General features: G+C 53.9%; 4 protein-coding genes across 4 annotated transcripts; 3 read left to right on the top strand and 1 right to left on the bottom strand.

The window, feature by feature from the left end:
• The first annotated feature begins 2,019 nt into the window (after positions 1–2,019).
• On the top strand, positions 2,020–4,086 carry HER10_EVM0000954 (adenine phosphoribosyltransferase). Its single transcript, XM_035470718.1, has 2 exons — positions 2,020–2,949; positions 3,027–4,086. The coding sequence occupies exons 1-2, from the start codon at positions 2,424–2,426 to the stop codon at positions 3,170–3,172; spliced, it is 672 nt and encodes a 223-aa protein (XP_035336847.1). The 5' UTR covers positions 2,020–2,423; the 3' UTR covers positions 3,173–4,086.
• A 486-nt stretch (positions 4,087–4,572) lies between these two features.
• HER10_EVM0006507 (uncharacterized protein) lies at positions 4,573–6,105 on the top strand (the record flags this gene model as incomplete). The annotated part of the gene is made up of 5 exons (XM_035476090.1): positions 4,573–4,740; positions 4,801–4,814; positions 4,897–5,088; positions 5,197–5,321; positions 5,401–6,105. Exons 1-5 carry the CDS (start codon positions 4,721–4,723, stop codon positions 6,103–6,105), a joined length of 1,056 nt encoding a protein of 351 aa, XP_035337291.1. The 5' UTR covers positions 4,573–4,720.
• On the bottom strand, positions 5,853–9,501 carry HER10_EVM0008991 (raffinose synthase Sip1). Its single transcript, XM_035478496.1, has 6 exons — positions 8,656–9,501; positions 8,347–8,545; positions 8,081–8,294; positions 7,740–8,012; positions 6,556–7,689; positions 5,853–6,487 (listed from the first exon to the last, which is right to left on the bottom strand). Exons 1-6 carry the CDS (start codon positions 9,312–9,314, stop codon positions 6,255–6,257), a joined length of 2,712 nt encoding a protein of 903 aa, XP_035337499.1. The 5' UTR covers positions 9,315–9,501; the 3' UTR covers positions 5,853–6,254.
• A 231-nt stretch (positions 9,502–9,732) lies between these two features.
• On the top strand, positions 9,733–11,953 carry HER10_EVM0005364 (mitochondrial-processing peptidase subunit beta). The gene is made up of 5 exons (XM_035474985.1): positions 9,733–10,234; positions 10,323–10,448; positions 10,506–10,583; positions 10,639–11,324; positions 11,375–11,953. Exons 1-5 carry the CDS (start codon positions 10,082–10,084, stop codon positions 11,760–11,762), a joined length of 1,431 nt encoding a protein of 476 aa, XP_035337201.1. The 5' UTR covers positions 9,733–10,081; the 3' UTR covers positions 11,763–11,953.
• Positions 11,954–12,162: the final 209 nt, after the last annotated feature.

Here is a 12,162-nt window from a genome sequence, read left to right as displayed (position 1 = left end):
GGTTCCTGCTTGTCATGAATGAGGATAATATTATGAGGCAGGTCACTACCTTAAGGTAGATGCCTCGGGCTGGGAAGATAGGCAAGAACGTTCCTATGCAAGTCGACACTCCAGGATTGTTACCAACTGTGTACTATGCCTTTCCTCTATTTCTCCTACGAAATTACTTGCCTCATAATCAGGTAGTACCTCTTCCGATGTGTGCTCGAGCGTGCTTCTCGACCTCCTCTGCCACATCGACAGCTCATCTAATCCACATCAGCACATTCACGGCTCTCTTATTATCCACCCTTGACCTATTCACCCAAAGCACAATAATTCGGACGTTTGAAACGAGCTGAGATGTTTCCGGTATCATCGGGTCTTCAGGACCCTAGTGCCTACCATCCTCAAGCTTCAATCACTAACCTGGAAGGTAGCATGATCCACATAAATCGGTACCAGTGCGATTCTCGCTGGCAGTATTGAGAACCACCGTCGCCGCAACTTCGCCATGGCGCAAGCTGTATGTGCAACCAAACCGTTGACAGCCCTCCGGGTTGTTCGAACTTCGAACAGCCTGCCATGCCTGCTTTGCCTTGCGCTATCCGTACGGGCCTGTACGGGTATTGCGGTGATGAAATAGCACGGCATGTTTGTACCACCTACACGCGCATGCAGGACACTGCACCACATTCGCCATTCATCGCTGCGCTCCTCCTCATCGGTGTCTGACAGGGAAAAAAGACAAGGGCCCTGGTCCAAGGCTAAATGTCTTCCGGTTCTGGTACTTCGTCTCTTCAGAGCAAACCACATTCACAACCAAAGTTCATGTCGTCCACCTGCAGACTGCCTAGACAGGTTTCTCTGCAGCGCTTGACGAAGCTACTCACCGAAAACTAGCTCACACCCTTCAGGGCCATGACATGATGTCTATGCGCATGCCCGTTCTTGGTGAGGGAAAGGCCTACGAAAAGAAGGAGAAGACAAGGGATGCCGCTATCATTGATTCACGGCCCGGGTGATAACGTGCCATGCAACATCCAGAGGCTTCCTGGCGTTTGTGCTGGGCTGCCTGGCGAGGGTGAGACAGAGACAGCTTGTGTCACGGTCCCTTTCTCGGAGGTGGTGGCATGGTGGGGAACTGCTTCTTGCGCTCCCTGGTCCGTTCGTCCACGGTCCAAGGTCCCCTGCCTTGGGATATGGAGGGGTCGTTGCTGCTGCGATGGAGGGGCAATCAATTTTGGCTGAAAGACATCCCACCTCCCACCTGCGCCGTTGCCGGCTTACCATTTGCTATTACAGCCAGATACGATATCGCGCGACCTAAGAGACGAGAAACAGCCCAGAAAGGAATCAAGTGCTCCCCAGCATCTATTGGTTGCTCATCTGCGGAAACTACGGCACCTTTTTGAGGTATCTCCGAGTCAACATGAACTTGCTTGAGCCGTATGTTTCAACACAATGGGCTTCCCAAGTTGGGCGGCAACGAAGAGACAGAGAGGGCATCAACAGGCAGCGCTCGGAAGTCAGGAGAGACAAAGGAAAAGCAAAGATAATGAACGCTCGCCATCCTATCTAAGGCATATCCCGAAGCGCCTTAAATGAGCTTTTCCTATCAAGCCTTGGACCAGCTTGGCCATGTACCCTCATCGCTGTCATTTTCGCGGCGGACCACTCTTGGGCAAGTTGCAATCGACCTGCCCACTTCGCACCACACGTAGTGACACCCTACCCGTATCACAACTCTCCACTTCCTAATCGATGGCGCGCGTTCACACTCACTCTCACTCTCACCACTCTCCGGAGTCTACGCTACCCAGCCGCCCTAGTAGATTTTTTCTTCCTTATTTTTCTCTTCCCGCCTCTGCTACCTCCATGACCCCTGACCATACACAGTTGATACTCTCTGTACCTAAGGTATCTTATTGACCTTCCTGCACGCCGTCTGCCAGCCTGCTTTCGTGATTTCATGCCTTGTCTTACTCTCCACCCCCGGCGAGCCGAGCTGGACTAGCCTGCCAGTCTCTTTCCCACACTCTTTTCTCACACACCTCAGTTCAGTCCCGATGGGTACGGAGTACCTTACACACACTGGCACACACGCACACCTCCTCACCCCTCCATGACCCCTCGGTCAGAATAAGGAACCGGTACCTAGTAACTCCGTTGTCTTAGCAGCTCCAATACAATCTCCACGTACCCTCAGGACCTTGTCTACCTTTGCGTGCTAGCCAACCTAACCTTACCGTCGTTTTTTACCACCTGCCACTTGTTCGTGTCCCACACCCCTCCTCTCTCGCTCACACTCAGTCTACTCTCCGGGATCCGACCCCAAAATTTTCTTCTGCCAACCTAGATACAGACAGACTCATATCATTGCTTTCCAATCCGCCCAGAAGACCTTCTTAACCCGCCTGTTCCTCCCCTCTCCTCTCTTCACAATGTCCTCCGAACAACTCCCCCTCTCAAACGACGCCTCTGCGGCTACAATCAACCCTTTGGCCGCCCACCCCGTCCACCCTCAAGATGCCCAGGGACGACAGCCCGCCGCCGCCTCCGCCGCCTCCTCCGAACTCGCCAGTGGGAAGGTGAAGCTCACGGGCGCTCTGCGTCACTTTGCTGATTTCCCCATCAAGGGAATCGACTTTGTCGACATCATGCCCCTCTTCCTCGACCCCACAGTTCACCAGACTCTCGGCGATGCCCTTGAGTTGCAGGTCAAGGAGGCTTTCCCGACTCTTCCCGACGTCATTGTCGGTCTCGACGCCCGTGGTTTCCTTTTTGGCCCCGGCATGGCCCTCCGTCTCGGCACCGGCTTCGCCCCGGTGCGCAAGCAGGGCAAGCTGCCCGGCCCGTGCGTTACCGCCGAGTACCAGAAGGAGTACGGCTCCGACTTCTTCCAGATGCAGCAGGATGCCATCAAGCCTGGCCAGAAGGTCCTGGTCGTCGATGACATTATTGCTACTGGTAAGCTACATACTCTGTGCTGAAATGCGCAACATTCCCCCGAGGCTGGATCGTACAGGTCCATTAACACGAAATAGGTGGTTCCGCAAAGGCTGCGGCCGACCTCATCAAGCAGCTCGGCGGTGAGATTGTCGGCTATCTCTTCATCTTGGAAATTCCCGGTCTGAACGGCCGTGAGAAGCTCGGCGACACCAAGACCGTCATCCTCCTCGAAGACGCATAAAGGACAGTATGGAAGTGGGCCGTATGTGCCCTTCATACAAGCCCGATGATCAGCACATATCTTCGATGGGCGGGCTGTTGTCTCCGATTCAACTTGGCACGGCCTGGACTCTCGAAAGTACATACATACAAGCCGTCGGATGACTTGCTTTGATACCAACCGAGACAGGTGTCAAGGGTCGACGAAAAGTGGTCTCTTTCCTTGGAATCTGATCGATTTCGATTTCCTTACACAAGGACACGCGCGGAGAGTGACATCGCGCCGGCGTTTTGGGTTACAAAAAGTTGGATGGCAAACTGATTGGAGAGATGACAACACATAGACGATATGAGATGAAAAGACTCGGATTAGAATCCGCAGTTGAATGGGCGCGTTCGAGTTCTTAACAACGCGAACGCCCTCAAATATAATGATGAGCAACCACCAGCATCAAAACTTTGCCAACGTGCCCATACTCAGTCTCCGTGCTTTGAAGTCGCCGGCAGGTACTCTTGAAGGCTCACTCTCATCTGGATGCTTGACATGCGTGTCTGAGACACTGCGGCAGCCAGTTCGCGGGGTCGTATAAGTCGTGTAAATTGAGGTTGATTCGTCCGGATCAGGAGGAAAGGCGAAGTTGTGCAGAAACACCTGCAAGCTAGGCTGAGAAGATAAGAGCAGTATCCAAGGATACTTTGTGAGTCAAATTGATACTACGCGAAATGCCTGAGATTCCGAGAATGACCTCAGTTCATTGTCAGTACCTGACCTACCTTATATACTGAGCCGGCGACTTACTTAAGAAGCTCTTTAGGGTAAGTGACACCCGATTCCACTCCAAGATCCTATCTATATCTCTCTGGTAGGATTCACACTTGCCTTCCACGCTGACGAAGTCTCCTTCTGAGACAGCGAGTCCCTTTGGCGATGCCCCCATGCGGGCAGCAAGAGAAGCGGGGGCCCGATGAACCAGACCATTCCGCGGATCGTCAACCCGGATCTACCAGCACAATACAACACAACCACTACGAGATTGGCAAGCTCCAACCAGCTCGCAGTGTAAGCAGCAAACAAAGAGGCGGGACGAAGGCGCCATCAGATAGGGGAGAGAGAAAAAAGGCGTGCTGATCCATGATGTCACAACCTGTCGACCGCAACCCCTCAATTGCTTCTAGGTACAGTTGTTCGGGATGACCCCACTGCATTTCTACACGCGAGAACGGCAGCTAGGCGGGCACGAGCGGGTAGTCTCCCAAGTTTCTAGACATCCATGTTGAGATCGTACTTGATTGTCACCGAATTGGGATAGCTGTCTTGTTGGGGGGAGCCACGGCGTGCGTTGCGCGGAACGTGGTTGCTAAGCGGTTTCCGCGTGGAATTAATAAGCTGTCTTAACTCTCAGAGGAACAACGTCCAATGGAGGCGGGGTTGCTTGGAGTTTATAAGTACGAGACGGGCATACTTCTTCATATTTGTAGACCTTCTTTTTTTGCATCATCTTACTGCCTTTCGACATATTGGATCCTTTTCATCAGACACAGATATTGCTAAATTGACGAACCATCTAACATGACTGTCAAAATCTTTCTGTGAGCATGCCCATAGTGTCCATGCTCTCTCAAAAATCCCATAGCTAATGTATAAATCAGGACGGGTGTCACAGGTACGAAGTGACCTTCATTCCCGACATGCAAATGTCCGAGGCCAGCGATCTATTTGATCTTCTTGCTAACACGAGTGGTCAGGCTACATTGGCGGCGACGCCTTTTACGCCCTTTACGAGAAACATCCGGAATACGAATACGCCCTCCTCGTGCGCAATGAAGAGCGTGCTGCTCCCGTGAAGAAGGCGTATCCCAAGGTTCGCATAGTACTCGGCGGTTTGGAGGACGCGAGCGTAATCGAGAAGGAGGCGGCTGCTGCTGATATAGTTATTCGTATGTGCCGTCCGTTCAAACTTCTCTCTTCAACATATTTCACGAAAAGTGTCCTTGACTGAGGAGCGAAAATGAGATGGGATGAGAGGCTAACATTGAGGGACTTAGACACCGCTGGGTCTGCTGATGATGAGCCATCCGCAAAGGCCATCGCAAAGGGGCTGGCAGAGGGCCATACGCCTGAGAAGCCGGGCTTCTGGCTTCACATCTCGGGTACCGGTATCCTGCAATGGGTGAGACACATACAGAGAGAGAGAGAGATTCTTCTTCTTCCAATATCTGAGCGAGTGGCCACTAACACCCCAACCACAGTACGACATGAGGAACAAACGCTACGGCGAGGCCCCCCTCCCAGACCAGGACTACCACGACATCCGCGACATTGACCGCATCCTCTCCCTCCCCGACGACGCCATCCACCGCGACATTGACAAGATTGTCCTCGGTAGCAACTCCCCCAGCGTCCGCACCGCCATCGTCGGCCCGCCCACAATCTACGGCCGCGGCCGCGGCCCGACGAACCAGCGCTCGATCCAGGTGCCCTCCCTCGCGCAGGCCACGCTGGAAAAGGGCTTCGCGCCCATCGTGGCGCCTGGCAAGGCCGAGTGGGACAACGTCCACGTGCACGACCTCTCGCGGCTTTTTGTCAAGCTCGCGGAGGCGACGCAGGACGCGTCCAAGAACGCCGACCCGGAGATTCTGGGCCCGCGGGCGTATTACTTTGTCGAGAGCGGGACGCACGCGTGGCGCGAGGTTGCCGGGTGGGTTGCGGAGGAGGCGTTCAAGCAGGGGTTCCTGCCGGCGGCGTTGACCAAGGAGACTACGATGAAGGAGGTGCTGCAGAGCGATGGCAAGGCGAACGCGACGTGGGGGTTCAATTCCAAGAGCAAGGCGGAGAGGGCGCGCAAATATTTTGGGTGGGAGGCGGAGAGCAGGAGTTTGAGGGAGGATATTGCTGATACGGTTGCTTTTGAGGCGAAGAAGTTGGGGATTCAGCCCAAGGAGAAGAAGCAGTGAAGGTGAGCGTGCTTGGTAGTTTTGATACGACGTTGTATGGGGATCCTCATCCGAACGGAATAACCTTGAACCAGATGGATGTTTTACTTCAGCTTGATTGATGATCTTTAGAAGTAGGGGGTAGTTTTAATATCAAACAGCCCGGGCATCTACACTTCCTGGGCCTCCTCGTGATCAATAGCAAACACAACCGTCATCTCGACCTCGTTGCCCCAGCCAGGGTGAAGACCCATCTCCTGCCACGCCTTCTCAATGTCGATTTCCAGGACGCAATCGTGGTCCTTGCTGAGGGACACCGTGTGGACCGGGATCACAGAGTTCTGGATGGTGACAAGGAAGTCATCCTCGATTGTCAACTCTGGTAGCTTCGAGATGTACAGACCTGTTGTTTTTGTCTCGTCAGCATTTGTTCTTATGCCTTCTAGGAAAACATCACCACCAAGTACTTACCAAAAACGCCGAGCGCCTTGAGACGAGTCTTTAGCTCGACCTTGCCATCGTGCCGCAGCATAAAGTCGCTGTTGAGTATGGCGGCCGCGCCAGTCATCTTGCCCACCAGACCCAGGTTGGCTGTCCACACCTTGCCCTTGGTCTCGCTGTCGAACCCGGAGAGCGGGTAGGCGGTGAAAATGTCGTATCCGCGCACGTCCAGCGACACCGTCAGCGAAGACGCGGCCGAGCCGGAGGACACGGGCTTGCTAACCTTGCCCGACGAGTGCGCGCGGACGACGTAGCGCATGGAGGGCAGGACGCCGGAGAATGCGGCGGCGAGCGGGATGATCTCCGTCAGGGCGCGCGCGGAGATGTTGAAGACGCCGAGAATCGGGGTGCCCGTGACGGCGGCGCCGTGGTAGCTGCCAATCTTGAGCAGACCGTCGTCGTCGTAGCCCGTGTAGGGGTCGATGGTCTTGCCGACGACGCTGGGCCGGAAGATGACGGTCTTGCCGCGGATCGTGGGGCCCGTCATCTGCTTGATGAGGTTCAGATCGTACTGCCCGGGCACGTCGGTGATGTAGATGGGCCCTCCGCTGACGCAGCGTGCCGCGGCGTGGAAGCCCGAGTAGTCGTGGACGGTCTGGAACATGTCCCAGTCGGGCAGGATGTTGAGGTGCTGCGTGAAGAGACTGTTGTGGGCGTTTGTCCAGACGTGCCAGGGGTGGGAGGCTGGGATTTCGGGGAAGAAGTCGTCCGAGTTGCGGCAGAGGATCGCCGGCTTGTGCCGGGGCATCTGGTTGTAGAACATGATCTGCGGCGTCTGCGACATGCAGGAGATAGCCTTGATGCTGAAGTGCCGGAGGGAGGATATGGTCCAAGCATCTAGGTAAGCGTCGATGAGCTCGCGGCGTGCGCTGGCTGAGACCCAGGTGTCAGTCATGAATTGGGCGTCCGTCTTCACGCCGTCGATACCACAGTCAACGAGGAACTTATAAAAGTCGTTATAAAACCTGTCGACGTCGTCTTTGTCGACTACGGTCATCTTGCCTCCGAGTGGTAGGTTTCGTCGCTCGGCATCCTCCCGGATCACTTCTATCGTCTTGTACTCTTGAGCAATCTTTCCGTCCGGTGAAATGCCCGCCCAATATCCTGATACAGTCAGCATGTTCTGTGCTTTGAAATGCAACAAGACGACTGACCTAGAAGAGCGTGCCAGACGGCAATGTGCTGGATATGCGGATGTTTCTGGCGAATGTGCGCCACTGTGGCCTTCAAGCCCTGAGGGAAAGCTTTCGGTTCAGCTTCGAACTCACACCAACCATGCTGAAACTGGCCGTGCCCTCTGTAGTCGATTGTCTGCCAGTTGTCATCAATGATGAGGCTGGAGACCTTGATATCATTCTCGGCTAGCTTGTCGACAGCGTTAAAGACCTTTTCGTCTGTGAGGCGTTGCCCAAGAGCATTCCAGGTGCCTATGAAGCGCGTTAGCATACATCAGGGGGTTAGGGTGAGTTGATGATGTGAATCGTCACAAACTTACAGTATCCGAGTCCATCATACCAGTTCTCCATCCACTCTGGTTTGACCCCTTCCTCAATAGCCTTCATTTCGGCCAACAGCTCATCACTGGCCTTCTTCTCTTGAAGAATGTACTGTCTAGCTTGATACATTACACAGGCATTTGCGCTCTCAAAGTTGTCTCCTGTTCCGACCAAGATGGTAGCAGGTTCTGGCTTTGTACTATCATTACGGGCCTATGACCAGTAAGCATTATACTCATCGAGCAGGATGGGTCTAGCGACGCACGTGAACAGACAATTGCCCGGACTCGCCATGGCGGAAAACGGGCAGAACATGGTTGCCTCCGCTTACTGCGAGGAAGACAAGATGTTTGCCCTCGGAATTCAAAAATGAGCATAGGACGCCATCTTTGTCAAGATGAAATGAGTCTTTTCCATGGCGAGGGGCCAGCCACGGCGTCCAAATACGGATAAGCGCAAACCACCTATTCTTGTCAGCATCCCACTCCGCTAGATGAATTTAGAACAGAGGGAAGTGAGTCCTCAAGACATTTCTGATCCTGATGGTGGTTGGACTTCTAAAGATCAGACATACCTCAGAAACCCTCCCCAAGGCACGCCCAACGAGATGTCGGCAAACTTCGACTCATCTCCCTCAACGGCATCTATAGTAGCTTCAAGTGACCACAGCCGAGTTCCGGGACACTGGCTCATCATTGGCTTCACTTTCCATGCAGGATTCAAATCAGACACGACGTCATCAATGCTTTCGGAAACAGTCTCAAGAATGGGCCTCGAGTTGAGCACCACAGTGCCATCACCAACGCCTAGCTCATCGCGAGTCCATCTCCATGGCTCGTCTGACGAGTGTCGGAACTTGAGTGTGAACTGGAACGATGATTTGAAAGGAACAGGAGCGGAATAAAAGAACCGTCGTACATCATCTGGGACAGCTTGCAAGGTCGTCGGAGCGTCTTCGTCGGCGATGCGAGCAAGAGCAGTCTCGGTCCAGTCGGCTCCATCACTCGAGTGCCACACCGCAACTTCCCAGGACTCGCCCGCACGTGAAGCAGGTATCTCTAGAACTGCGGTGATCGGAAGACCACCATTGGAGACCTGCGTATACTGCCCAAGAGGTGGGTAGCTCTGGATGACGGCCTTCATGGTATCGGCGATGATTTCTGGGGCTGGTTTTTGCTTTGAGACGAAGAGAGACTGAAAGACTTCGGCAAAGTTGTAATTGTCTGATGGCATCTTGATGTCATAAGGGTACGAACTACAAGGAAAGCGTGCAAGTGACGAAGCAATGGTTGATGAATGTATTATTGATGGCGACTGAAGTGAGGAAAGGTAAGAGGCTTTTGCTCAGTCGCCCAAGTTGAAGTGCTGTAACATGCTTTCATCCTATGTAGGAGTCTGTGAGACTGGCATATGCAGTGAAGTCAAAAAGGCAGTCCTGTGACCGACCTGCTGCACTAACAGCTCATCCTAAAGGTCTCAGCTGCACGACTGGGAACTTGACGCAAGAGCGGCTGTCGCCTGGCACAGGGCAGGATCCGCTTAATTGGCCAATTGGCATTTGCGGACAAAATGGAAAGGAGAATGATTCATCGATTGAAAAGGGACAACTTTGCGCCATGAAGCGTAAATTCCAAACAAGACAAGGATTGATGTGTAAGATACCACGAAGGCAGGCTCAATCAAGTTCTCTAAGTCAGTGTAAGCTAGTTCCTCGCAATTGTTTTTCAGCTGCTTCCGGGGAAAATAAGTCAATGACAAAATAAAAGATAGATTGAACACACGGTGGATCTGGTGGTGCCAGGATACTGGGGCCTCAGATTAGTTACGTACCTCCTCTGATTGGCTCCAGTTGCTGGGCCGGGGCATTCCGGAAGCCGATTTCGCGCCTCGATTCCAAGGCACACACAGCCTTTCGAAAGGCGAAAGCTTTCTGAGCCGAAACCTCATCGAAAGATTTCATCAAACACCTCATATCACTCCCCATCCTCCACAACTCCGCCATGGCGTCCCGGAGACTAGCTTTGAACCTCTCGCAGGGGCTGCGAAGCCGGGCTGCTCTTTCCAGAGCGAGCCCAATTACCCGGGGCTTCGCCACGCCTTCCAACACCCCCTTCGGCAAGACTCAGACGACAACATTGAAGAATGGACTGACGGTATGCAATCCCAATCCACCCATCCGCTCTATGGCTCAATTGGCCTCCAAAAACGCGTCGCGAATTGCATCTGACAATTGAAATTTAGGTCGCCACCGACTACTCGCCCTTCGCCCAGACTTCGACCGTCGGCGTGTGGATTGACGCCGGCTCAAGGGCTGAGACCGACGAGACCAATGGCACCGCACACTTCCTCGAGCACCTTGCCTTCAAGGTAGGTCAAATAGTGACGACGATGCGATGAGACACACCTGCTGATGCGAATATTTAGGGCACCACAAACCGGACGCAGCAGCAGCTCGAGCTCGAGATCGAGAACATGGGTGGTCACTTGAACGCCTACACCTCGGTTCGTTCCCGTCGACCGAAATCATCAAAATTTCCTCCCATTGACATTGAAACAGCGCGAAAACACCGTCTACTTCGCCAAGGCCTTCAACTCCGACGTTCCCCAGACCGTCGACATTCTTGCCGACATTCTCCAAAACTCCAAGCTCGAGGAGTCCGCCATCGAGCGTGAGCGCGATGTCATTCTCCGCGAGTCCGAGGAGGTCGAGAAGCAGATGGAGGAGGTCGTCTTTGACCACCTTCACGCTACCGCCTTCCAGCACCAGCCCCTTGGCCGCACCATCCTTGGTCCCCGCGAGAACATCCGTGACATCACCCGCACCGAGCTCACCAACTACATCAAGAACAACTACACTGCCGACCGCATGGTTCTTGTTGGCGCTGGTGGTATCCCCCACGAGAAGCTCGTTGAGCTCGCCGAGAAGAACTTCAGCGGCCTCCCGACTTCCGGCCCCCAGACCTCGGCCTACCTCCTGTCCAAGCAGAAGGCCGACTTCATCGGATCTGATGTCCGTGTCCGTGACGACAACATCCCCACCGCCAACATCGCCATTGCCGTTGAGGGTGTCAGCTGGAACGACGACGACTACTACACCGCCCTCGTCGCCCAGGCCATTGTCGGCAACTACGACAAGGCTATCGGTAACGCCGCTCACCAGGGCAGCAAGCTCAGCGGTTTCGTTCACAAGCACGATATTGCCAACAGCTTCATGAGCTTCTCCACCAGCTACAGCGACACTGGGTAAGTAACGTCCATGCAGTAAGGAGGAGAAAATTGCTAACACATGCTAGTCTCTGGGGTATCTACCTCGTCACCGACAAGCACGACCGCATCGACGATCTCGTCTACTTCGCCCAGCGCGAGTGGATGCGCCTTGCCCGCAACGTCAGTGAGGCCGAGACCGAGCGCGCCAAGGCTCAGCTCAAGGCCTCCATTCTCCTCTCCCTTGACGGCACCACCGCCATTGCTGAGGACATTGGTCGCCAGCTCGTCACCACCGGCCGCCGCGCCAGCCCCGCCGAGATTGAGCGCACCATCGACGCCATCACCGAGAAGGACGTTATGGACTTTGCCAGCAGGAAGCTTTGGGATCAGGACATTGCCATCTCCGCCGTCGGAAGCATCGAGGGTCTCTTTGACTACTCCAGACTCAGGGCCACGATGAAGCCCAAGTACTAAATGTGTGGTTTTTGGCGATTTCCGGGGAGATTAGGGTATAGAGTGTATGAGATACCGTTACAGGCAGGCTAGTGTATCATAAAGACTTCCCTTGTTCATATGTCTGTGACAACCGCAAGCTTAGCACCTTGACGACCTAATTTTACTATGTACTTTTGTAAGCATCTACCATGTTTGGTTCAAATCTGGACTCGATTTGAGAATTGCTGAGCATAAGGTGACGAGGCCTAAACCTCGATTGCACCCCTGCTTTCCATTGTGAGGAGACCCCTTGGCAGCATTGCCGCTTCCGTCTCAGCGTTTGTATCTGCGTTGAGATGAATAGTAGAAGACGGGACCCAGCGGACGTTGTAGTTAGTCCTGACGGTCTTGACTGGGTCCATCAAATGAACTCGAAATG

Source organism: Colletotrichum scovillei (genome assembly GCF_011075155.1).
Source record: "Colletotrichum scovillei strain TJNH1 chromosome Unknown Contig00002, whole genome shotgun sequence".
NCBI lineage: Eukaryota > Fungi > Ascomycota > Sordariomycetes > Glomerellales > Glomerellaceae > Colletotrichum > Colletotrichum scovillei.
Note: the sequence above shows the minus strand (reverse complement) of the source record. Positions and strands in the feature narration are given on the sequence as shown.

Bases quoted from the DNA above. Each gene is read 5' to 3' on its own strand.
- HER10_EVM0000954 (XM_035470718.1), top strand. From the start codon at position 2,424: ATGTCCTCCGAACAACTCCCCCTCTCAAACGACGCCTCTGCGGCTACA. The intron at 2,950-3,026 runs GTAAGCTACATA...AACACGAAATAG, and splicing joins CGATGACATTATTGCTACTG to GTGGTTCCGCAAAGGCTGCG.
- HER10_EVM0008991 (XM_035478496.1), bottom strand. From the start codon at position 9,314: ATGCCATCAGACAATTACAACTTTGCCGAAGTCTTTCAGTCTCTCTTC. The intron at 8,295-8,346 runs GTGCGTCGCTAG...TACTGGTCATAG, and splicing joins CCGGGCAATTGTCTGTTCAC to GCCCGTAATGATAGTACAAA. The intron at 6,488-6,555 runs GTAAGTACTTGG...CAAAAACAACAG, and splicing joins CAAGGCGCTCGGCGTTTTTG to GTCTGTACATCTCGAAGCTA.
- HER10_EVM0005364 (XM_035474985.1), top strand. From the start codon at position 10,082: ATGGCGTCCCGGAGACTAGCTTTGAACCTCTCGCAGGGGCTGCGAAGC. The intron at 10,449-10,505 runs GTAGGTCAAATA...GCGAATATTTAG, and splicing joins TCGAGCACCTTGCCTTCAAG to GGCACCACAAACCGGACGCA. The intron at 11,325-11,374 runs GTAAGTAACGTC...AACACATGCTAG, and splicing joins ACCAGCTACAGCGACACTGG to TCTCTGGGGTATCTACCTCG.